General features: G+C 41.1%; 1 protein-coding gene across 3 annotated transcripts in view; it reads left to right on the top strand.

The window, feature by feature from the left end:
• PLXNA2 (plexin A2) overlaps positions 1 to 26,240 on the top strand; it is a 451,621-nt gene that overhangs the window by 360,564 nt on the left and 64,817 nt on the right. For all 3 annotated transcript variants that reach the window (XM_044446913.1, XM_044446912.1, XM_044446919.1), the window contains 5 exons: positions 8,494 to 8,733; positions 11,145 to 11,288; positions 14,710 to 14,944; positions 18,866 to 19,008; positions 24,638 to 24,906. In XM_044446913.1, the coding sequence (XP_044302848.1) occupies positions 8,494 to 8,733; positions 11,145 to 11,288; positions 14,710 to 14,944; positions 18,866 to 19,008; positions 24,638 to 24,906 (1,031 nt within the window). The remainder of the gene's footprint in view (positions 1 to 8,493; positions 8,734 to 11,144; positions 11,289 to 14,709; positions 14,945 to 18,865; positions 19,009 to 24,637; positions 24,907 to 26,240) is intronic.

Raw genomic sequence — 26,240 nt, 5'->3', positions numbered from 1 at the left:
GTCATATCCTACTCAGCCTATTTGCAATTTGTTCTAAGAGTGATTTTTGAGTACTGAGATTCCATGAGGAAAGCCATTTTTCCAAAAAACAAAACAAAACACACACATGGCTTTCTTCAGTTATTTTTTTCATGTTCACATAAGCAAACCTTTTCAACTATGGTCAGTGAACAATGCCAACATATGTTCCAAAAGTACAGTTGTTTGCCAGAAAAACAAGGGAAGTCAATTACTTTCTGATTCTACATTCTCCTTGAAACTAAAATCACTCAAGAAATGCAGTATCATTTAAATGCACCTTTAAATAAAGGTGCCACAATGGCAAAGATTTAAACTTTATTTATCAATCAGATGATTTATTTGTTTAAAAGCAATATTTAAATCTCAGATGTAGGTGACTAAATTCCAAAGTGTCCAGACAGTAGGTTTGTTCACAAAGAAAAAACAGTCCCTGATTTCACACTGTGTCTAAGAGAAGTGGCATTATTTACTGTGCTTGTTGATATATTGCTGTTGTAATAAAAGGGATCGACAGGACAGACAATTAACTAAGGTAGCCTTTGACCTTTTGTCAAAGGATGGATAATATGGTGCAGTCTATTTTGTTTTTGTTTGGGCTGGGGATATCAGTTAGGAATTTCATATGCTAATGCCAGTTTATCCCATCCAGCTAACTTTGTAGATCCTTGCATATAAACTCTATACATTAACAGGTCATATTTAATGATTCTGTTGGTGCAGCAGATGTTCTGCCTTACTGGTTGTCGTGTTTAGTTTGGCTTCATGAGAAGCAAGCTCAAACTCCTTCTTAGCTATGAATCTCATTGAGTAGGTCTGAGCAAGTCTCAGTTTCTCTGTCTCACAAGACGGTTGTGAAACAAAAACATTGATCATCTAAGGTCATGTGAGAGAAACCAGGCTATAAATGGTGGGAATGGTTGCACAGCTGGAAGAAAGAATTAGCTGCCATAAGATGTTGTTATTCCTATTACTTTTATAGTAGTTGTACCTGACAGTTTGTTTATCGAATTGGCAAAGCACTGAAAGTATAATATAGACAATTCTTTCAAGAGTACATGGATGTGTGTTAAGGCAAAACTCAAGCTTGTCAAGGTTCTGCAAATTCCACCTCAAAGCTTGTTCTGAATCATGTATCAGATGGTGATATTTGATTCTTTTCTTTTTGAATGAATGTGCATGTGCATTTTCATGCATATTTTTCCAAAGGTACATTACTGTACACATTTTTGGAATCTATACATGCTTCTCCCTTTAAAGCATGCATGTGCACATTTTTCCAAAGTATACCCTTTTCATGTCCATTGATCCAGTGGATGATTATTGAACTCTTTTTTGCACGGGGGGATTGCCACAAATCATATTGCAAACTTGGAAATTTTGACTGCAAAATTTGTGCTCATGTCTGGGAGGTGCAAATGGGATGATTCCTGATCAAAAATGAAATCAATGAATTTATTATATGTACAAGGTCCTTTCTTCTTTGGTAAGATGCAGCAACTCTCTGAATGCTGGAGGACCTTTACTGGCCTGATAAATTGGAATGCACATTTTACAAATAGGTAAAAATAACGGTCATGTTAAATGCTGCTTTGCTCTTCACGTGGAATTGTGAGTTCTGTGCAAGTCCTGTCATGCATCTGGGAAAAAATTATTTATACAGGAAGGCTCTCTTTACATCATAGCTTTTGATAATGTCAAAGAACTGCATCCTGTGCCTCCAACCAACATTTTGTTAAAGTGTAGGTGTAGTCTCTGGCCAATCACAGCTTAAGGTAAAGAAGATGAATCCCCTTTGGAATCATTATCATGGAGAACCTCAAGGGCTTGTTCCTCTTTTGCGCCACAGAGCTCCCTCATATGCAGAAACCGCATTAACGGAGTACAATGGAGGCATATGGCGCTTGTGTCATTATGAGGCCCTGCTATATATCATCCAAGCAACACAAAAAACCCTCAGCAGAAGGGAGAGGTGCACTTTGTAAACAGGCAATGAGTGTTTGACAGAGATACAATGGAAGTGATGTCTTGACTGAGCCAACCCCTCTGAGCACCTGCCTGATGACAATGGTGTTGTCCTGGGGGCTAATGTGGAACTATCAGAGCCTGGTAAAAGCAAGAGATGCAAGATCCCACCCCCCCTTAAGCACAAAGATTTGCTTTGTCCCAGGTCAGTGTGGAATGTAGCCCATGAGCCTTGCAAATGTACTTTATATTTGGATCTCATCTCCCTGTAGTTTCTCCTTGCTCTTAATATAACCTCAGCCCTCATACACCAGTGACCAGAGGTCTGCTTTTATCCATGTTTCTAAGAAGGTGATAGTTTCATAAATTTAAGCTATTGTGAGAACATTCCCTTTCTCATATCCTTTTTTGCAGAAAACATATGACAAAGTTCCAAGAAGTTGACACCTTAGCACAATTCTTTTACCAATGTATTCCCAAGATGCTCTTTTACTAAAATCAAGTTTACCTCTTAAACAACTCCAATGCCAAAAAAGTACCTATGAGCCATGAGAAATGAAGCTATTGCTAAGATAACAGGTACCCCTGCTACTGTTCCAGATGACTCTTAGGTTGCATGAGGAATTCTATATGCAGCTGTTTCTGGCATTTACATAACACAGTTCAAGAAGATAGGAAAGCAAGAATTGCCGCATACACACTGCTGTTGCAAGTAAAGAATTGGTTCCTGATCTAATGCCCTGCTTATTTTCCAGTATGCCTTCACCACCAGCCAGAATTAGCAGTGACTTTATGGAAAATGCACAGCTTACCCATGTTGAAGAGGGAAATAGTTGTCTTTCTCAGGGCTGTTCCTCACATCAATGAGTATAAAAGTACTCTCACTGATGTGAATAGGAACTTTTAACTTACTGCAAATAGCAGGTGCAAGAAGGCCAAACTCTGAATGACCTCTACTCTCCATACCAGGGTCTTAATCCACATCATACTCCTTATACCTGCACATTTTAAAAAACCATTCAAGTATTTGCCAGTTGTGTACCTGGCATCTCAGTTCGTTTGGTCCTTAATCATCAGAACAAGTGGTAGGATTATCACTTGTAGAGCAAGAAGGGATGGATCTTGGTGGTAAGGCAAAAGCATTGCATTGAAAAGGCAACTAGTACAAATCTCTGGCATTTCCAAGAAGGAATAAGATTCCTTTCTGAAAGGTTGGAAAGTTGCTACCATTTTGCATTTGCACTGTAAATGGACTGGGGCAGAGAGGGGAAGGAGAAGACAGGCTGCCAGGATATCCTGGTGGTACTCCAGGTTCCTTCCATCCCCCTCCAAGGCTGAATTGCAAAGAGGCAAAGAACACTTCTGTTGTTCCTCTTGCTTTGCACTGATTGCTCACAAGCTTTCAAGTTCAGAGAATTATGAGCACCAAAGTTACAACTGAAAGGTTTGCTCAAAGATAAAATTCTACACATGGTTAGACAAAGAAAAGTGCTACAACTCCCACAGTGGCTAGCTGGGAATGTTGGGAGCAGTAGGACATTTTCCTGTCTAAACATGCTTAGTACTGGGCCTTAACTTTTTACCAGGTTAGGCTAGGGCACTACCTGATACAATATCTTGACTGAGATAGCCTGCCTTAGTGATCTATCTTTGGATAACCTGCAGGCTTGACTACCTTAATGTGCTCTGCAGGCGTTTGTCCTTGAAGATGGTTCAGAAAATGAAGTTTGATTAACATGATGGTGAAATGGTTAGTGCAGGGGTCCTCAAACTTTTTCAACAGTGGGCCAGTTGAAAGGCGGTGGCGGGTGTGGGCTGGTGAGGTGTTTGGAGATTGTTTTCTCCAAGCGAGTTCAAAACCAGAGGTGGACCGTAGTTTGAGGACCCATGGGTTGGAGCCTTAAACTAGGGCTAAGGTGATCTACGTTCATAAGCTCACTCAGTGATGAAGCTCATCAACTGAACTTGATTCAGCAAACTGTAAGGGTCCAGGGTGTAGGTGGCAGGGTCTTAGATGGATGCACTAGGACCCATGCAGCTTTAATCAAGGTGAAGGAAGTCCAGTGTTCAATAAGCAGTGCAGTAACAAATCCAAGTTCTAATCCAAATGAAGCAGCTTCTGGAGGGAAGAGCCAGCTCTGAAATTGCTGTTCCCCCAGGACCCCCAGGTGGTGCTCATAAAGGCCCTGGCAGCTGCAGCAGAGTTTGGGACCAATCATGAGGGTCATTAAGCTGGTCTAGGCCAGCAGATACAATGTTGGAGCTGCTCAGATCCTGACAGCCACCATCTCTCAGGCTTATCAGCTGAATAAGATTATGGGGAACTTACAACCTGATCTCTTGGAGGAATGCCAAGTTGTTCATGCAAGGAAACAAACAAATCTAGTTCAGAATGTAGCAGAAAGACTACTAGCTTGGAATGGGTATAAGGACCATATTGCACTGGTGTTATACTATCTGCATTGGCTCCTGGTCAGTTTTCAGGTCCAATTCAGATTGCTGGTGTTGACTTCCAAATTGCTTGGTGACTTACAGCTAAAATACTTGGAAGAGTTGCCTTTCTTTTTTATGCCTACTCATACATTAAGGCCTTTAGTGCATGTTGTTTGCTGGTGTCCCCTACCATTAAGGCAAGGCAAGTAGCTACGAAAGAAAGCCCTTTCTCACTGGTAGCACCTCGATTATGGAATGTTTTCCCTGGAATGGTCTGCCTGACAACCAGATTGTTGTCTTTTCAGTGCCATGCTCTTCAAAGTCATGCTGTTCTAACCTTTCCTTTTGTTTGTTCTTATAAGCATAATTTTAATTTTTTTGGTTGTTTTTATTTTGCTTGCAAGCCTAGCTGCTTTTTAGTCTTTGAGTATTGTTCAGGGAAGAAAGCGATTTTGTGAAGGCTGTTACAGTGAACACACCGTAGCACTGTCATGCAAATTTTCACAGTTATGTTCTTTTGTCTGTATAGCTCAGACATCCTTAAGATTTTTTCTGGCCCCCACTGGAGTGGCACAAAGCCTTTGTACAACTTCACAGGCACTGGCCAGCACCAAACATCATTACAGAGATATCACACACATCTACCTCCCTGAATCATGGTGTTTTTGGATGTTTTATTATTTTGAATGTTATTGTTTTGCAAGGAGCCTAGAACACCATAAAGAAATCAAATTTACTGGTACCTTTTGGGGTCTTTCAGAAGCTGTTCTACAAGGAAACAGCTTCATTTTACTACATGGTAACATGACTTCATTGATGTGCTTGTCAGAATTGGAGCTGAGAAAAAGATCCTTAGACAGGATTGGATATTGACTATTGAGGTCATGAGAAAGTCTAAGCAAGATGTCAGATTGATGAAGAGCATGCACAGACACATTGCTGGGATCTTGTGTAGATGAGCTGCATGTTTTTATGATGCCTGCCATTTTGCAGAGGGGAACCACATAAATCTGTGCAAATGTAGCTTCTGATTACTTACCTTTTAAAATTCTCTACTGAGGCAGTTCCCTACAACCACCAGGACTCAGAACTGTAAAACTGATGGCTGCAGTCCTGCACACAGTTCTTGCACTCAAATCCCATTAATATAAATGAAATTTAAGTGCACTTAACTGTGCATAGTATTGCAGCTGAGATTCTCATGGTTTCAAATAGGGCAGATTTAAAACAAATGGCAGCTACAGAACAATAATGTGGAATAGTCTGATGTTTTCTGGCAGAGCTTTCTTCTTCCTCATTTGTTCTCATTAGGGATGCTGCAAAGGGTCAAAAAAAGGTATGAATACTTCTGAAACTGAACAGCGGGTAGAACAGACTTGCTCTCTTGTCCCAGCTACTCTCCTTTTCTGGGAAGTACTGTCATCTTTTCAGGCCACTAGCTGGACATCATGATTGATATTTATGTTAGTCAAAGTTAGGTCACACACACACACACACATTCACCGATAGTTTGAGAATGGCTCTGATGTTGCCAAATAAGAAATAAAAATGGAGTAGAATTGAGTCAAGCTAGTGAAGGGATGCACACGCAGGCACACATACAGGGGATACACACATGCCTGCTTCAGGGTTCCTGCAGAACCCCACACAGCAACACAACCCTGATCAACATCTCACTGGCATCACTAGCATCAGTAATTCAGCAAGCCTTCCTCCTGGCCCTATTCTCTGGAGTCTCGAGAAAGGAAATCTGTTATTTCCACTCTCATGAGACTGAAGATTAGGGAAAGCCTTCCCTTGCTAGTGCTAATGCAGAAATCCCTTCGTTATTCCTGTTCTCTTTTCAGAGATAAGGAAGGGATAAGCTGTACTTTTATCATGGTAGATGAAAGATGGTTGGTGGGCTCTACTTGTTTTACCCCGATGGGCATACAGTTAGCTGGGCAGCTAAACTATATACCTGGGTGCCATAGGGCAGGCAAGTGAATAACTAGAGCACGGCAAAGAATTTCTGCCTTGTGCTCTCTCATTGCTCTGGAGCTTTTAGATAGATCAGGACATGAGAACCCCACTGGCAATTGCCATGGAAAGTGTTTGCACCTCGCAAGTCAAGAGATGAAGATTTGGCAGATATCGACTGGGTGATTGGCTGAGCTCTCCTTTGTAGACCAGTGTTCAGTTTTCTTTCTGACAGAGCACCATTGGATTACATGGGCTCATCAAATTGTACCCTGATGCAATTTTGGTAGGGGGACAATTGACTTAAAGCAGTATTACTTTGAATAATTCGTCTAAAGGTGGAAGCCTCTTGCATATCATCCTTAAAAGGGTATAAGCATCTTGCTGTTGGATTCCTTGCCTTCACATTTCACCTCTCCTTTCTGGTTGAAAAAGAATAATTCATTGAAAGGTAGTTCCTAAACAGGGGTGAAAATTTAATTTCCCATTTGTTAAGTGAGGCCAAATTAAACATCTCCTGCTGTCTCACAGGACATGATTTGTAAATAATGCTCCAACAGTAGGAACCATGCTTGGCTTTCTAATGATCTTTTCTCTCTGGGGAAGAAAGGAGCTGGACCGCCAACTTTTTACCAGTGGGATGTGTAACCTTCATTTTACCTCCAATCCCTTGTGACCAACTGATTGTTCAATACAGCTGGCATGGGAAAATTGCTTTGATTTGTTACCAGAACCAGACATTAATTACAAGTTCAGCTGAAAGGCATATTTGGCAGACAACAGCACAGCATGAGAGTAGAGTGTGTCAGGGAAGGAGGGCTCCCGTTCAAAACTCATATTCTGCTGTTATTTTCAGTCTGAAGTACTGTCTAATGGCCTGGTGCTTGGTGGAGGGCAAAAGGAGATGATAATGATGCAGATCTGAGCTAATGTTCCAAACATGTTTGCTTCAACAACTCAGTTCTTCACATTTATTTTCCATGTCTGCTATATGGAATTATTAAAAACAACCTGAACTTCTCCAGATGCCAACTGCTGGGTTATCCATATCTAAGTTTCTTTGTATAGTCCCAGACTTCTCAGAATTTGGCTCTATGTTGGAATTATAGAAAAAGCTAGCAAAATTATTTATTTATTTATTTATTTATTTATTTATTAAAACATTTTTATGCCGCCCCATTCGCCGAAGCCTCGGGGCGGCTTACAACAATAAAGAAAGAAAATGTAAAGTTCTTGTGAGAGGTTGTTGGGGAAAAAGCTTCTGGGGTTGTTGTATTTTTTAAGAAGGAAATAGGATATAAAGACTTATGATATGGCTAATGAGCTTAGGAATCTTTAGGCTTTATTTCAGAATTTCAATAAGATGTAGATAACCCTGACATGTGTGTGCATGAGGACATATCCTTTTTCTCATTTCTGGAGTGAAAAGGATACCATGGTTCAGTACTGCTAAATTCCACTGTACTTGTGGTAGTCATTTGATATGAGATTTATTTTTTGTAATATAATTTATATTTTGTACAAAGAGAACTAAATTGGATTTATACTTTCTTATTAAGTCCTCCTGCACAATAAAATTGGAAAGAGAGACAGAGAGGCATAAACTAGGTATATGCTATGGAAACAGCTTTTCTATCCACTTAATGCCTGTGGATGTAAAAGATTCATGTTGATCAACTCAGATTAGTGTTGTATCAGAGTGCCTACAAGCTGTTCCTTGACATGATATTCATGTGATCTGTGAACACAACAGGAAAGCATTTTCATGTGTTTGTATATTCATTTCTTTAGTTCAGTAGCATTTTACTTTATCTGCATACATTGCAAGCCTCCTCGCATAATATACCTCTATTAACTTTCTGGACCTTGCAAGGACATTCTAAATCCTTTTTGTAGAGGACAAATCCAGGGGAAAGGATGCTTCTCTTTCATATTCAAAACCTTTGCTGCTCATGAACAGTTTGGTCATTAATGCCCTGCAGCTCATAGGCTGGAAAAGTGTCTCACATTTCAGCCTTATTTAGTTCCACTTATATTGGTGGCATCATATACAACCCCTTCCCAAAGAAAGATGTTATGTAAACTAAATATAACATTTCCCTAATTATGTGCTTTCAGGTCTGTAAAGTTGTGAATACAACCACCCTGACATGCTTGGCTCCCTCACTCACCACAGAGTATCGGCCTGGTTTGGATGCAATTGAACGGCCAGATGAGTTTGGATTCATCTTTAACAATGTTCAGTCCTTGCTGATTTACAATGATACCAAGTTTATCTATTACCCAAACCCTACCTTTGAGCTCCTGAGTACAACTGGTGTCTTGGATCAGAAGCCAGGCTCGCCCATTATCCTGAAGGTAAGCTAAAGAGATATTCTAGGTGATTTACCTGGGTGTGCAAATCCATATTTATTGGAATTAGCATATACTGGGACAAAAATATGCTATATGTCAAATCTTGCACTTCATCAAGAAGCCTCCCTATCTATGTATTTTATTGTGGTCACTTCACACATTGGCATTTTTAGAGGTTTTAAGCATAGAACTAGAATTCTAAAAGGTAAATGCAAAAATTAAAGATGTACAAATTTCCCATGAAGTTTGCTTTTGGTGTAGGGTAGGCTTTAGTTTGTTTAGTTGTGTGAACAAACGGGAGGGAAAGCCATTTTGGAATTTCTTTGATGATAGGAAGGAATTCTCCTCAGGAAAGCCTAATTAGAAATAGGCTGAATATTTTCGAACTAAAGGAGTTGGTATCTCAGACTTCCCTAAATAGCACTTAATTTTCCTCATTACAAAAATCCTTGCTTGCTACATGTACCTCTGTGATACAGGGACATGTGATTGCAGGCATTCATGAATAGTTGTAATTCCCTATTGAATATATCTAGGTTTTCTTCATGGTGTGTGATATTGACCTGAACTGAACTTCGAGCTACCCAACAGAACTAAATACTTGAAGCCTTTGACCTTTATCTACGAGTTAAGATACCACTAAACAAAATTTTAATTACTTAGTTCTTATTGATGTCCCACAACTTGTTAAATGCTTCAACCTCTCCTTGTACAAATAAACTTAACCACCATGAGATCTTGCTTGTTCTCTCTCTGTAATGCTACACATTAAGAACCCAACTTGTAAACCTCCAGTAAACACACACCTGAATTAAAGTCCAGTACTGTATGAGCATGATTTCTCATTCACTACATCAGCATTACCTCTCTACTCACATGTTGCACAAGTCATAGGACACAATTATGATAATGTGCTTTTTAGTATTATATTTAATGTACTGAAAGGAAGTACATAGATGTGTTATGTTTATTTGTATTGCTGATGATAAAACAGGATACAGTACCTCAAATATGTACAAAAGTATCTGGCTGTATGCATACTGCATATATCTATACACACACACAAATGCAGAGAGGATTCCAATTGAAAATGGACCATGATCACTGTAAATGTGCAAACTATTATCTTTATACCTGGCCTGCAGAGTCTTTGTGTACATATACTGAACAACTGTAGCCACATTGAGGCCCATCAGCTTTTCTCTCCAATCAAGCAAGCATTTCCCTTTCAAATAAAGGAACATGGTACCCTGAACTGTAGGAGTAATACTGAAGACTGGAGGGACAGACATATCCAGATGGTTTCTTATTCCATTGAGGATTTGTAGTTCTATGTTGGTATACATTACACTGAGGAAGAGGCTGGCTTTTATGGTAGGCTTCCTGAACTTGAAATGTCTTACATCTTAATCTTGAGTAAAGTTGGCTGGAATACCAGACACTATCTGCCAGTTTCAGGCCTGCAACACTTACAAATTTACATAGTTGTGGAGTAGGGAAGGGCAATCTCACCTTCTAGACTTATCGATGGCATCTACTGACTGTTCCTCAAGCATTTCTTGCCTACGTGGACCCTGCCCGATTGGCCAATTGCCAAATTTCTGACAGACATGATTTCCTTGGTTAATGAGCATAAAATACTTCTTATGACTGATCACTCATTCTTTGACCATTTCAAGTGGCTATGGACTAGTGATGCAACCTCGACATGATTGCTGCTTTAGACTGGCTGGAATAGGATTTGATAGACCAGTTTAATGTTTATATCTGTTTTTACTAGGGTGCCCTTTCCTATTTTTCCTGTATGCATAAAACCTGACTTAATGGATACCTTGGAAGGAAGGAATTCTTATACTACTTAGTGGCTGTGTTTTGCTCTACCTTGCCTCGACCACTGGTGTCATATTACCAGCTTTAAGTACATGGGCGAAGGAGAGGCTGAAGCTGGCCAACAGGAGACTGGAAGCTCAGCTTGCAGTTTCCATTATTCTTGAGGCATAACCTCTAAGTTGTCCCACTGACCTCAACCTCAGTTTGATAAAGAAGTGGGTAGTATCAAGAAGAGAGTAAAGAGGTGGAGGGCACATTGCTGGTGGACAACCTTACAGGCTCATTGCTGGATCAGTGGTCCCCCAGGCTATGACAGGGATATAAAAATACAATCTGGTACAAATGCATCATGCATATGCACATGTCCAAGCATATTACTGGATGTTAAGCTCTCATTAAATTAAGATTGCTTATTGGAATATGCACTCTCCATAAGTAAAACCTATTGGGAAAGGATTATATAGATTATCTAGGTAAATGGTATATAATATAATGTTGATGCTTTTGCTAAAGAGCTCATGGGGGTGGAGGAACTAAGGTATTTGCTGTATGTGCATAGAACCTTCTTTCCTTATGTTTCATAGGGTAAAAATCTGTGCCCCCCTGCTGCTGGTGGAGCAAAGCTGAATTACACTGTTTTGATTGGCGAGACCCCTTGTGCTGTCACTGTCTCTGAGACCCAACTCTTGTGTGAACCCCCAAATCTCACCGGACAACACAAAGTTATGGTGAGATGAAAGAATAACATTTCTGTCTATCCTTTTTTGTGTTCCTTGTCACTGAAATATCAGAGTGACACTAACTCTTTTGTACTGGTTCCTATTCTGAAATGGAAACTGAGGTTAACTCCCCCACCTCAACCTCCTTTGATATAAGGAAGGAACTCTCCAATGCCTTCATTGTTCTAGGAACATTAATTAATGTCTGTGTGTAGCACCCAGAGATTTTTACTGAAGGGCAGCATGGATATTTTCTTAATAAATGAATGAATTTGAGAATGCAATGATATCAGAAGAGCTTCATTCACCAAAGATAACCTACTCAGATAAATAAATATACAGCAACGTGTAGAATGTGTTCCTTCAGGGACTGGACTGTATGTGCAGAACATTTTTAGCCATCCTGTGTATGTAACTACATATGTGTTTGTGCACCCCCATATTGCACAAGCATACACTGGCACAGTGTAGATTTTATTTAGAAGCAATGTCTCAAACAGATTTAACTTTGAGCTACTAGCTGGAAAGTGCTAAACCCCACAGCTGTTGAAAGACAAAAACTGCTGTCACACCTTTGAGCCTCGCTTTATTTCAGCTAGCGCTTTTTGTAGGCGACAGAGCACATAAGTGGGTGTGCAGCCCTCCCAACACAGTTGGAAACAGACACCTTGCCTCAGCTCACACTAGCAGAAGTTACAGTCAAAGAGAGGATCCGCCTGTCTGTCAGACTTTTTTTTTAGATGAATGCCATCTATGCACTCTAAGGACACATCTATACCAGATACACTCCAGAACAAATGAGATTATGAGAGACAAATACCATGTTTAAAAAAAAAAAAAGGGACACGGATAGTTGCGTGCACACAGAATATAATCTGACACTATTCAGTTTAAGCATCAGAGATTTACTTTTCCATGAAAGTGAAACATTTGCACTTTACCTGTTCATTTTACTGATTGCTGTGGACTTAGGGGCTGCCCCAGTTAGTTCACATATCACCATAGGGTATTGCTGGTAAATGAGAGAACCTATTATTCATGGACATGCAGTTAGGTGAATGTATCTTTAATGCAGTAACTGTTTCAGAGGCAGGGCTAGGTACTGCAGAGATCCAGGGTTCAGACCCACAGGCCAAAGAAAAGCACAGTTTTGCAGATGGTAATATATATATGCTCTAAAGTTTGTGTGTGCTTGCATATCTTTAAATGGCCCTGTCTTCTGGGGACTCCTCTGTTAATAAAAAGGGATCTATGGACAGAGGAGATGAAAACATGTTACTGGGGGAAATTATGGACAGAAAGATATGGGATGGGGGCAGCAAGAGGGAGAGAGAATGTGGATGAAAACCCAGTAATCCCATGGGTTCAAGTGCAATAGAGCAGCCTCCCCCAACCCTGTGCCTTCCAGATATGTTCGGACTACAGCATTTCCAGTAAATGGCCCTGCTGGATGGGAATTGAGAGTTGTGGTCCAAATGCCTCCAAAGGCCACCAGGATGGGAAAGGCTACAACAGAGATCATCAGAGACCCTGTGCCTTTACTTCTGTACCTGTTCATGAACAGCAGTATAATGAAGCACATGGCCTCCCTGAAATTTGGGGGTCTAAAGGAACATTTTGGAGCTGCAGCCCTGAAAGGCCACCATGAAACACCACCTCTGGTGGATTTTATTAGATCCAGTGTTAAAATTACCAGATTACATGAACGATAGAGCTGACATTGGGCTTCATTGTAGGGCTAGGCGGCTCCTTAAAATGTATGCCTGGTATTCCATTGCTGCGGTTGAATAGCTTTTTCTGGTTAGTGAGTTCCCTGCTTTTAAACCTGTTGTCTTAAAGAACTATGAATTTTTGAAATGTAGTCTAACTCATTTGATGTGTTACCTAAGACATTTTATCTGGCAGAGACTGTCCACAAGCAGCCATGCTCACCTATGCACTTCTGCAGGTGACACCCACCGTTTATGGAACAGAGATTTGGTGTTTCTGTCAGCAAGTCCTGAAAAGAACAAAACTCTAATTTCTGGCATGGGAGAGGCCAGTGGAATTCACATCAGGGTGCTGCCTTCAGAAGCAAATTGGTAGAATTTGGCATTCGTATAACACAAATACTGGTGGGCCCCACTTAAAGCTTTGGATGCAGCCCAAGTTATTTTTTCTATATTGGTTCCTGGTACTCATGACTGTTGCAAATTCTTAATGCCTTACTTGGTAAAGCACAGCTTTTGCCTAAAACAAAGAAATCAGGAAGCACAGGGAAATCCACAATGTAAGCTTTATCCATTTAGAATGCCATCATCTGTGTATAATACTGTTGGGAACAGGCAGACAATCTCTGAAGTGTTTTAGCAGAGTTTACAATATGCTTTGATTGGTGATAATCTTTTTCCAAGTCTGTCTCCTCAACAGAACTGAACTATAATATTATGAAGAGAATATGTTTATTGGATCAAGTTTTTTGTAACTTTTTCATTATTTCTGAAGGAAAACCAGTGGAGCAGAAATGCTTACATTTTCTACCCCAAAAGGAGTTGGTCCAGTAATCAAACCTATCTTTCAAGCCTGTTTTGCTGGGAATATAGTAAAAGTAATTGTCTTCACTAGCTTGAATCTCATACACCCTGATGACAAGGCATAACAGCTCTCCATTGCAAAAAAAGTATTAGTATACTTTTACTCCATTGTTTTCTTCATTTATCAAAAGTTATAGCTTTTCTGCAAAATGTTATTCCATCATTAATGGCATATTTATTCTGTAGATATCCCATAGTCTTCCCCAGGTTCTCCCATTCCGTCTGTTTCTCTCTTCTTCTCTAATTTCCCTTGAAATCCCTTTGTCAATGAAATTGTCATTCTGTCTCTAATGTCCATGGTTTACAAAAGAAAGCTGAAAGCCTGTGAAATGAAAGTCAAATGGAGCCATCAGATAATCAGAACAAAGCCAGAGATAGTGCCAGGATGACGCATTTATCACAACTTGAAGCCTTTTCTGTGTTTCAAGTAGGCTGTGCCCTTTCTTTCTGAAGACAGACACTGTTTGCGTGGACTTGTCTGTAACTTGGCAGACAAACAGCATACTGTGTCTTCTGAAAGTATCTCTGGCACTTTGGAAATGATTTCCTGAGTAGGATGACATGGGCACAGGCTCTCTGTCAGGCACTGATCCTGGAAGGCGCAAGTTTGGGGGGCAGGTGGGGTTGGAATCCTGCTGAGATAGTCATTGGAGCAGAAATGGCAGTTTTTCTTCCACGGATTAGTTCAATGCAGGTGAGCCATTCTCACTGGTAATGCATCTCTTTCTTCTCAAATAGCAATTGTTGTTAAGGTTTTCAATCCTTCGCATGAATACCCCTGTGCTTCACCCCAGACTGATCAACATAAGAGCTGCATGAAATCTGATGACTGAGTCCAATGTCTTTTGCTTGGTTAGGTGCATGTGGGTGGCATCATCTTCTCACCTGGCTCAGTGAATGTGATCTCAGACAGCCTGCTGACCTTGCCAGCTATTGTCAGCATCGCAGCAGGAGGCAGCCTTCTCCTCATCATAGTCATCATTGTCCTTATCGCCTACAAGCGCAAGTCTCGTGAAAATGACCTTACCCTCAAAAGGCTGCAGATGCAAATGGACAACCTGGAGTCTCGGGTGGCCCTTGAATGTAAAGAAGGTCAGTAATATCTCCCCTGGAGGTCAGTGTTAGTAATAAGGTAATGTAAAATGAAGCATAAAGTCTAGTGTCCTGTAATAGCAGGGAGTTGGACCTCTGGCCCCTTCCAACTGTACTATTCTATGATTCTGTTCAAGAGAACTTAAACATGCTATTTGCATGAATAGGAAATATATCCAGAATACAGTTTAGTATAGTTGAATGAAAGCACTTCAGGTGTGGGATCCAGTAAGGTTCTTTACCAATGATATAGGTTGCATTGTTACATCAACACAAGCCAGATGCTTACCTACATTGCTTAAAGCAATTCAGGCATTGCTTACCTAAATGAAGGAAATTGCATGATGGGAATCTACTTTAGAAAGTGAGGGAAACTTTAAAAAGTGAGGGAGGCCATGCCAGTACCTAAATTCTTAATCAATACCCCATTTATTTATTTATTTATTTATTTAAAGCTTTTCTATCCTATCCTTCACCAGGGCAGCTCACAGACTCTCAGCCCAACCTACATCACAGGGTTGTGGTTGTGAGGATAAAATGGAGCTATGTAAGCCAGTCTGGCTTCCTAACAAAAAGAAAAAAGGCAGGATATAAATGCAGTGCAATGATAATAAAGAGTCTTGGTCTTTTTCTTCTGATTAAAAACTACATATATCACTGAAACATAGCCATGACCATTAATTTCATATTATCTTTTGGCATCTCTATAAGAGTTATTGCCATATTCATTTCCTGTCTTGATGTCATTGACTTCAAAGAATAAATTCATCTCAGTCTTCTTCCTTCAACTACATAAATCTTTGGAATAGGGATGTCAGCTTGCTGATACACCTGGCATACACACCTCAATTGAAAAGATGCAAACACATCCGAGCTTTAGTGTCAGAAATCATCCAGATTGAGGTATGGCCCGTCCCCATATTAGTCAAAGAATTTCCCAAAGATAACAGTTCTCCTAGCTCATAGGCAAGCTTACCACAGGAGCCACTCAACTGATGAACACAAAGAAATGTACACAGTTGCATAATTATGTTTGCCAAACATCATTGCAACTAGCTAGGAACATTGATTGACCCACCTCTTTCAATTCCTGGAACCATCTGCAGGCTTAACTTCAAAGTAAATGTCTGAGAATCATAACTGTGGCTGTAATACACTTGCTTTGGAAAAACCCTGTCTTGATCGCATATATACAAGCAGAGATTAAATCCTACGAAACACAGTGAGATATACTTCCAAGTAGACATTAATAGAATCAAGGTGCAAGTCATTTTATGTTTTTAAAAAGGTTGTTCTCATACATATGAACATGCACCTAAGCATACCTGGTTTGCCCAATATAACTTTCCCCTGTTGAGTGAATACATCTTCAGTACTGAGAAGTGCCAAGTCTAGTTTCTGTGGTAACTGCCTCCTGCTTACTCTATTGCCTTGATCTGGTATGAATTTAACAGGGGCTGAGCCTATGTACAACTGTCAAATAAACATTTGGTCATTCTCAAGCACACACACGTTTGCAAATAGCCCTCTTTTGCAGCAAGAGGCTCTGAACTCTCTCCCGTGAGGGTCTGTGTGAGAGAGAAAATAGTAACGAGTATATTGGATGCAGAGGCATCCTTTGCCTGGCTAATGTGTGAAGAACAGGATTAATGCTTGATCCTATTTAAGTGGCATGTATAGTGTTTGTCAGCACCAGGTCATTAGGCTTGGTTGTCTGCTGACCTCTTTCTGAAGGCTTTTCATGCGGTTGTTGAGGAAAGCCAAAATCCTTTGCAATGATCCAAGTGTTACACAGGATGAATTAGAGCCAAGTAGAAAAATACTGTGCACCCCTTGATGACTGACAGAATTGGTGTGAAAAGTTTGCCCATTTTTAAACCTGAGAATATTAAATAATCACAGACCACCCAGCAAAAAAGACAAGCTTCAGACAGTGGATAGTAAAGGCATGCACAATGCAGATGGGAATCTCTTAGTAGATATTTAAGTGATTTGCAGTAGATCAGCAAGAATTATTGACTTCAGCCACTTAACAATAGCAATAAGAAAAGGGCCTCTTTTTTCTCCTTCTTTGAAATAAAGCTGCTTAAACAGAAATTTTAGGGGAAACAAGAGTAGAATTTGATGTGAAAGGACTGTGAGTTCAGTTTTGATGCTAAATCAAAACAGTGGGCTGAGCAAATGCTCGGACCCATTCTAGTAATTAATTCTAGGTGTAGGTCTGCCCACTCCTATTGTGTATGCTCACCATTTTGTGCCAGCTCTTGTTGATACAACTTGGGGTTCTAATAAAAAAAAACAAAATAGATACTGGAAGCCTGAAATCTACCAACTTCTGGTTTATCAAGAACTGAGTTCTTGTCTGCTTTCCTTACAATAAAAACACAAAGTCATGCCCTACTTAGTATTCCTATTTCATGCCAAGAAAAAATTAGGGAGAGAGAGAGAAAGGCCTTTCTCACCACTGTCCTCATTTTATACATTCTCAATATATAGAGAGACATGAAAACTTTCCTGGTCAAAAACTTATCATTACAACTACAGATCTAAAAAGCAGTAAACCCCCTCCACACACCCACACACATATTTAGGGATCTAGGATGTCTTTGAGACTGGACTCTTAAAAATTAGTTAATATCCAGACAACTCCACTTTTATCATATCATATTCTTGTGCTTGTTTCCACAAGCAAGCTAGATTTTATGTAGTCTTCCAAGAAGTGTCATAAAGACTGGACTGAATAATTAACCTTCTTCCAGGTGTGTACTGGACCAAAGTCTGTGATCCAATTTGCTGCTTTTATTAACGAGAAAAATCAAGCCTATGAACTATGCTAGAAACAACAGTTCCCCAATTGCTTACTAAGATAAGATTCTGGCCAATGAATAAAAAGGCACTGGAATAATAACTGCTTGTCACTGAGTTCATGTTTTTAAAATTTATAGTATAAATTTATTTTTATAGTAAAAATAGTAAAAATTATAGTATAGTAATTTATTTTTATAGTATAGTTTTTATGGTAAAAATTTATAATTTTTTTACTGACTTTTGTCCAGCACCATGTATTGTGCTGTCTACTACCATAGTGCATTTTAGTTAGGGAGTTTATTACAATGGAATAGTGTGTCTTCCTTGGTGGTTCTTTTACATTGATGGAACAGAAAGTATGGCTTATTTACACGTGCTATATGGCACTTAGATTAGGGATCATGGTCTTGATAAGTCTAAGCAGGACTTATACATGTTGGTGGAGCATGAACACTTGCAGCATGATATAAGAGAGGCACGGCATGTGATGCTGCCACATGCGCACAATATTTACACAGACCAACCCCCTGAAAAGTTGAATTGTGTTAAAGATGTGGTGGGGCTATGTGAATTTTCACCTTTTCCCTCTGTGTATATCAAGAGCACATTTTGGTGAGAGTGTGAATTTTGTTGCAGTGTTGAAAGCATAATTTTCTTCCTGGGCCCTGGATAATGCCATTTAAGCTATGAAGCATGGGAATAGATTCTCTGCGCTAGGCACAGCAAAAGAACATAAGGAGTGAAGGGGTAATGCGAGTGAGAAAAAGAAAAGCAGCACAGCTCAGAGATTTAAAAATAGGATCTTTATTTTTATCTAGTTCCTTTCAAGGCATTTTCAGTGCTTATATACAAGGTGTGAACAGCATACAAATTAGCAAGTGTGTTTTGTTCTCAGCATCTGTTCTTTGCATTGTGTGTGCTCTCTTTCTCTCCCTCTCTCTGTGATGCTGAGGAAGTGGCTCCCAGCTTGAGGGCATAGCTGAGTGACACAGAGAGGTCTAGAGTAAACGAGCTTCCCTGAGTTGGCTCATTTGCAGTCTTTGATTGCTTGTACTGCAGCCTCCATTCCCAGGGCTTGTCTCTGATTGTCTGTCTTCCTCCCTTCTCTAATAGCTTTTGCAGAGCTGCAGACAGACATCAATGAGTTAACCAGTGACCTGGACCGCTCAGGGATCCCATACCTTGACTATCGCACATACGCCATGAGGGTGCTGTTTCCTGGCATTGAAGACCACCCTGTCCTGCGTGAACTAGAGGTAATGGAGTAGATGTGCATTCTCTCTGTCTCTTCAGGTAGCTGGCATTACTGTTTCCCAGGTCCCCTCTGGGAAGCTAGATTAAAACTCACACAGCTGTGAAAGCACCTTTCTGCCTCCCACACTGAATCTTATTAGAAGTGCTGGGCTAAGCACAATGAACACTCATTGTTCAGTATAATAAAAGCCCTGTATTTTAGATACAGTTTGCTTCCTCTTGATCTCTTCTGTGTGGCTGCTCTTCTTCTATCTATTTCCTTCCCACATCGCCAAAGCCCCATGACCAAGCCTGAACGTCCAGCTGCAAAGCAGCTACATATGCTATCAGCAAGTGTTAAAGTGTTCCTTGAATTCTCTGTTCATCAAAAAGAAACCAAAGGAAGGGGATGGTTAGGAAAATTACAGGCTGCAGCTCCAAGGAGGATGAAGTTCCCATTTTTCCAAAGAAGCCTGCTAAGTTTCCTGTATCTTGTACACTGCTTGGCAAAGCTTTGTCTGAGGGACACCATGGTCACATTCCTTCAGTTTTGTCTTCATGGCATGCTGAGCTTACCAATGGCACTCCCAACCATCGCAAGAGCAGATGGGACCCCTTATACAATATGAAAGTGGTGCTGTGGCCATTTGACCTTGGAAAAATAAAAGACTAAGCGAGACCATCACTGGAATTTCTGTCCATTAATTGCATATGCTGCCTGTGTGTAGGGTAGCAACATAGAATTACTCATGCCTCGGTATGCCAAAGAATGCCCTATGCAGTACCCTGCAATTCACTGTTGCTTCTGATGGCTCTTATACAGACATTTCCCTACATTCTTTGTCTTTTCAATAAAGCTTCTGCTGTTGAAGGTAAGGCACTCTGCTGTCATGCCCCTTTCCATCAGGCAGCTTGCAGAGATGATATAAGAAAACAGAGAGAATCCAAGGTCCACACATAAAAACTAAAAAACTCTGCTGTATAGCATACACAGCTGCAATATCCTGCCAATAGCTATTTAATTTATTGATTGATATATTAAGTCCTTCTCTAGGGCTCTAATTAAAACAAACCTGGCAGCTACTTTGTGTAGCTCAAGTGGTGCTACTTTGCAGACCAGGCTTGAAGGGTCAGACCTAACATATGAAAGAAAGTGGTGCTCTGTATACTAAGTTTCATTGCTCAAGTTTGTTTTTACAAGTATTTTCGGCCAGGCTCAAGAGCATTAATGGGTAGTAGTGCATCTCCCATTTATTGTGATAGGCTTGTCCAAGAAGCATACAAGAAGTCTTATTTTTTTAGCAAGCTAAGTGCATGAATGCTAATCTTGAAAAGAAAAGCAGTTATAAACTGGTATGAAAAATCAAAACATGTACCCTAAACTAAATTTGGCTGATTTCAGATTCAGTTTAACAGGAAATAAAAAAACATAGGAAACATAGGAACATAGAAACATAGGAACAGAGCGAGTCAGAAAGGTCCTCTGGGCCATCTAGTCTGACCCCCGGCTCCATCCTCCTCTGCTCATGACATGCCTACCATGTGCATGTCCAGCCTATCCTTGAACACCCTCACCAATGGGCTTCAACCACCTCCCGTGGAAGCCAGCTTGGGTAATTTTGTGCTTGGTCTCACTTATATTCTTCATTGCTTGAACACCTTAATCTATACAGGAGGTGTTGTTGTTAGTCGCGAAGTCGTGTCCGACCCATTGCAACACCATGGACAACATTCCTCCAGGCCTTCCTGTCCTCCACCATCCCCTGGAGTCCACTTAAGCTCATGCCAACTGCTTCAGTGACTCCATCTAGCCACCTCATCCTCTGCCTTCCGCTTCTTCTTTTGCCATCTATAGTTCCCAGCATTAGGCTCTTCTCCAGGGAGTCCTTCCTTCTCATTAGGTGGCCAAAGTATTTGAGTTTCATCTTCAGGATCTGGCCTTCTAAAGAGCAGTCAGGGTTGATCTCCTCTAGGACTGACCGGTTTGATCGCCTTGTGATCAGATTCCCCTCCAGCACCACAATTCAAAGGCCTCAATCCTTCAGCACTCAGCCTGCCTTATGGTCCAGCTTTCACAGCCATACATTGCAACTGGGAAAACCATAGCCTTGACTATATGCACTTTTGTTGGCAGGGTGATGTCTCTGCTTTTTAGTATGCTGTCAAGATTTGCCATAGCTCTCCTCCCCAGGAGGAAGCATCTTTTAATTTCTTGGCTGCAGTTTCCATCTGCGGTGATCTTGGAGCCCAAGAAAATAAAATCTGTCACTACCTCCATTTCTTCCCCATCTATTTGCCAGGAAGTGAGAGGACCCGATGCCATGATCTTAGTTTTCTTAATGTTGAGTTTCAAGCCAACTTTTGCACCCTCCTCCTTCACCTGCATCAAGAGGATCTTTAGTTCCTCTTCACCTTCTGCCATTAGAGTGGTATTATCTGCATATCTGAGGTTGTTGATATTTCTCCCAGCAATCTTAATTCCAGCTGGTGATTCATCTAGCCCCACCTTTCTCATGATGTGCTCTGCATATAAGTTAAATAGGCAGGGAGACAGTATACAGCTTTGCCGAACTCCTTTCTTAATTTTGAACCAATCAGTGGTTCCGTGCCCAGTTCTCACTGTTGCTTCTTGACTTGCATATATGTTTCTCAAGAGACAAATAAGATGGCCAGGTACTCCCATCTCTTTAAGAACTGGCCACAATTTGTTGTGATCCACACAATCAAAGGCTTTAGCGTAGTCAATGAAGCAGAAGTAGATGTTTTTCTGGAACTTCCTAACTTTCTCCATGATCCTGCGTATGTTGACAATTTGATCTCTAGTTCCTCTCCCTCTTCGAAATCCTGCCTGTACTTCTGGTAGTTCTCGGTCCACATACTGCTGGAGGCTAGCTTGTAGGATTTTGAGCATCACTTTGCTGCCATGTGAAATGAGTGCAATGGTGCAGTAGTTTGAACATTCTTTGGTATTGCCCTTCTTTGGGATCGGAATATAAACTGACCTTTTCCAGTCCTGTGGCCACTGTTGAGTTTTCCATGTTTGCTGGCATATTGAGTGTAGCACTTTTACTGCATCGTCTTTTAAGATTTTGAATAGCTCAGCTGGAATACTGTCACCTCCAGTAGCTTTGTTGTTGCTCAGACTTCCTAAGGCCCATTTGACTTCACATTCCAGGATGTCTGGCTTGAGGTCAGTGATCACCCCATCGTGGTTATCAGGGAAGTTAAGCTCTTTCTTGTATTGTTCTGTGTAATCTTGCCACCTCTTCTTAATCGCTTCTGCCTCTCTTAGGTCCCTGCCATTTGGTCCTTTATCATGCCCATCTTTGCATGAAACGTTCCCTTCATATCTCCAATTTTCTTGAAGAGATCTCTGGTCCTCCCTATGCTATTGTTTTCTTCTATTTCTTTGCACTGTTCATTTAAGAAGGCATTCTTATCTCCTCTAGCTATTCTCTGGAATTCTGCATTCAATTGGGTGTATCTTTCTCTTTCTCCCTTGCCTTTTGCTTCCCTTCTTTCCTTAGCTATTTGTAAAGCTTCCTCAGTCAGCCATTTTACTTTCTTGCATTTCTTTTTCTTTGGGATGGTTTTAGTTGCAACCTCTTGTACAATGTTGCGAACCTCCGTCCATAGTTCTTCAGGCACTCTGTCTATCAGATCTAATTCCTTAAATCTATTTGTCACTTCTACTGTATATTCATCAGGGATATGATTTAAGTCATACCTGAGTGGCCTAGTGCTTTTCCCTACTTTCTTCAGTTTAAGCCTTAATTTTGCAACCAGAAGCTCATGAGCTGAGCCACAGTCAGCTCCTGGTCTAGTTTTTACTGACTGTATAGAGCTTCTCCATCTTTGGCTGCAGAGCACATAGTCAATCTGATTTCTGTGTTGACCGTCTGGTGATGTCTATGTGTGGAGTCATCTCTTGGGTTGTTGGAAAAGAGTGTTTGCTATGACCATCATATTCTCTTGACAAAATTCTACCAGCCTGTGCCCTGCTTCATTTTGTACTCCAAGGCCAAACTTGCCTGTTATTCCAGTTATCTTTTGGCTTCCTACTTTAGCATTCCAATCCCCCATGATGATAAGGACATCATTTTTTGGAGTTAATTCTAGAAGGTGTTGTAGGCCTTCATAGAACTGGTCAACTTCAGCCTCTTCAGCACCAGTGGTTGGGGCATAGACTTAGACTATTGTGATGTTGAATGGTTTGCCTTGGATTCGAACTGAGATCATTCTGTGATTTTGGAGATTGTATCCCAGTAGTGCTTTTCCTACTCTTTTATTGACTATGAAGGCTACTCCATTTCTTCTGAGGGATTCTTGCCTGCAGTAGTGTACCTGATGGTCATCTGAATTAAATTCATTCATTCCTGTCCATTTTAGTTCACTAATTTCTAAGATGTTGATGTTCAGTCTTGTCATCTCTTGTTTGACCACATCCAGCTTGCCTTGATTCATGGATCTTACATTCCAGGTTCCTATGGAGTATAGATCTTTGCAGCATCGGACTTTCCATTCACCACCAGATACATCTGCAACTGAGTGTCCTTTCGGCTTTGACCCAGTCACTTCACTCTTTCTGGTGCTACTAGTACTAGCCCTCTGCTCTCCCCAGTAGCATATTGGGACACCTTTCGACCTGAGGGACTCATCTTCCAGCATCATATCTTTTTGCCTTTTGGTACTGTCCATGGGGTTTTCATGGCAAAGAGACTGGAGTGGGTTTCCATTTCCTTCTCCAGTGGATCACGTTTTGTCAGAGCTCTCTGCTATGACCTGTCTGTCTTGGGTGGCCACGCACAGCATAGCTCATAGCTTCATTGAGCTACACAAGCCCCTTCACCACAACAAGGCAGTGATCCATGAAGGAGATACAGAAGGAAATGCCACTATAAAACATTTTTTTTAATTTTAACACATATGCAAAGACTAATGCTTTGCTGCAATTTTGCTTCTAGTCTTCAGGCACAAGACACATCATATAGTTAGACCTGCTCTCCTATCAACCTGTCTCCAAGCCATGCCCAGACCTATGGGCTCCCTGCTCCTATATTCTTAAAAATAAAATTAATTCCTATGACATTTAAGGCTCCAGTGAGATAGTATCTATGTAAATTGGTAGAATAGTAGAAATTGCCATTTTAACTAGTCAGACGTCTCTTGTTTTCTCTGTTTGCATCAGCACATAGCAAGCAGATATTGGTGCTTGATCTTTTATTTACTGTTCCACAAAAAGCTATAGTATTGATGAATGTACTGCCAATTAGACAGCTGCTTAGTTACATAAGATGAATAACTTGCGTACATAACTCTCCAAAAAGTTTGGGGAAGAATTATACACAGTGCTTTATCACACTGATAAAAGGCTTTGTGTGTTTTGTTTTTGTTGTTGGGTTCTGTTTTTACTTCAGCTTCCCAATACAGCAATAGCCTAAATTAGTAATTAATTTGCCAGTGGGAATGTCAGCTCTGTGCAACAGACATGCAGCTTAAGTGCCACTTAAGAAGCTTTTAACTTCAGTGCACAGAAATACGATATACCTCATTTGGTCACCCTATGAGTTTTTTGAAAACCCAAGCTAGGTTGGAAATGAAAGGCCCCCATTACTTTAACTTGAACCTTGAGGATGTACTTCTTTCTTACAGGTGCAAGGGAATGGTCAGCAGAATGTTGAAAAGGCCTTGAAGCTCTTTGCCCAGCTGATCAACAACAAGGTCTTTCTCCTGACGTTCATCCGTACACTGGAGATGCAGCGGAGTTTCTCTATGCGTGACCGTGGCAATGTGGCTTCCCTCATCATGACAGGGCTTCAGGGAAAGCTAGAATATGCCACTGATGTCCTGAAGCAGTTGCTGTCTGACCTGATTGAGAAGAACCTGGAAAACAAAAATCACCCTAAACTCCTCTTGCGCAGGTAAGAATGGAAAAAGAGAAGCAGCTAGTATTTTGCATGTAGATCAAGAATGAAATACCCCAGCTGTGCAGAGTTCAGGGGTGAGGGTGGAAATGTGTCTCCTTTCTAGTGTTGCTGAAGTCACCAGGTTATTCCAGTCTCAACATTTGTTATACTTAATACTTGTCACTGTAGTTTCCATGTGTCTGTTTAGAAAACTAGCATATAAAGGGAGTGCCACCTCTCCAGGTTTTGAGGGACCTTGGAAATGACGTGTTCAGGGGCCTCTCCTTTAGTGAGTCAGCTTTTTAGCACAATTGCCTTTCATCCTTATTGTCAGCATTGCCACTGCTTTTCACTTGATGGGCAGACAGACAGCACACAAGGAGACAGTAGCATCTCCTGATCCTTCTCACCACTGCTGTTGTCTAGGCTAGAGAGAAACAGAGAAACAGAGCAAGTCAGAAGGGGTCTCCCAGGCCATCTAGTCTGACCCCCAGCTCTAGCCGGCTCCACTCAAAGCTAGTGAACTAGCAGGTTGCAGAGACAAACAGCAGGACAGAGATCCATTGGGTTCTTATCAGTAGGCCCCTGCTGGGATGTGGACCCTTAGCAGGTGCCTGACTATACTTCCCCTTGACACCAGCCCTGTGTAAAGAGGTGACTAAATCCTTCTTGCCTTTGTTTTGACCAAGCAGAAGTGGGTGGGGGGTTTGTGGGTGGGGGGGTTGAAAGATGTTACAGAGCAAGATTTAGAATGAGCAAGTTCAGAATGAAGAGGTAGCAACAGGAACAGATGATATCAGCAGTTGTCTAACAGGAAACCATGAGAAACAGCACACTCACTAATAGTTAGGATAGCAGTGGACAACTGATTGACTGCACCTGAAAACTCACTTCTTAGTCTCCTGGTGACATTTGATGCTCTGAGCCAGTTCCCTGCTTTGAGCCACTAAATGTTGGAAAACAAGTTGTTGTTGTTAGTCGTGAAGTCATGTCCAACCCATCATGAACCCATGGACAACATTCCTTCCTGTCCTCCACCATACCCCAGAGTCCACTTAAGCTCACACCAACTGCTTCAGTGACTCCATCTAGCCACCTCATCCTCAGCTGTCCCCTTCTTCTCTTGCCATCTATTGTGCCCAGGATTAGGCTCTTCTCCAGGGAGTCCTTCCTTCTCATTAGGTGGCCAAAGTATTTGAGTTTCATCTTCAGGATCTGGCCTTCTAAAGAGCAGTCAGGGTTGATCTCCTCTAGGACTGACCGGTTTGATCGCCTTGTGGTCCAAGGGACTCTCAGGAGCCCCCTCCAGCACCACAATTCAAAGGCCTCAATTCTTTGGCGCTCAGCCT

The sequence above is a fragment of the Varanus komodoensis genome, unplaced genomic scaffold (genome assembly GCF_004798865.1).
Source record: "Varanus komodoensis strain SLA01 unplaced genomic scaffold, ASM479886v1 scaffold1, whole genome shotgun sequence".
Lineage (NCBI taxonomy): Eukaryota > Metazoa > Chordata > Lepidosauria > Squamata > Varanidae > Varanus > Varanus komodoensis.
The sequence above is the reverse complement of the archived record's forward strand: the minus strand, read 5'-3'. Positions and strand labels throughout refer to the sequence as shown.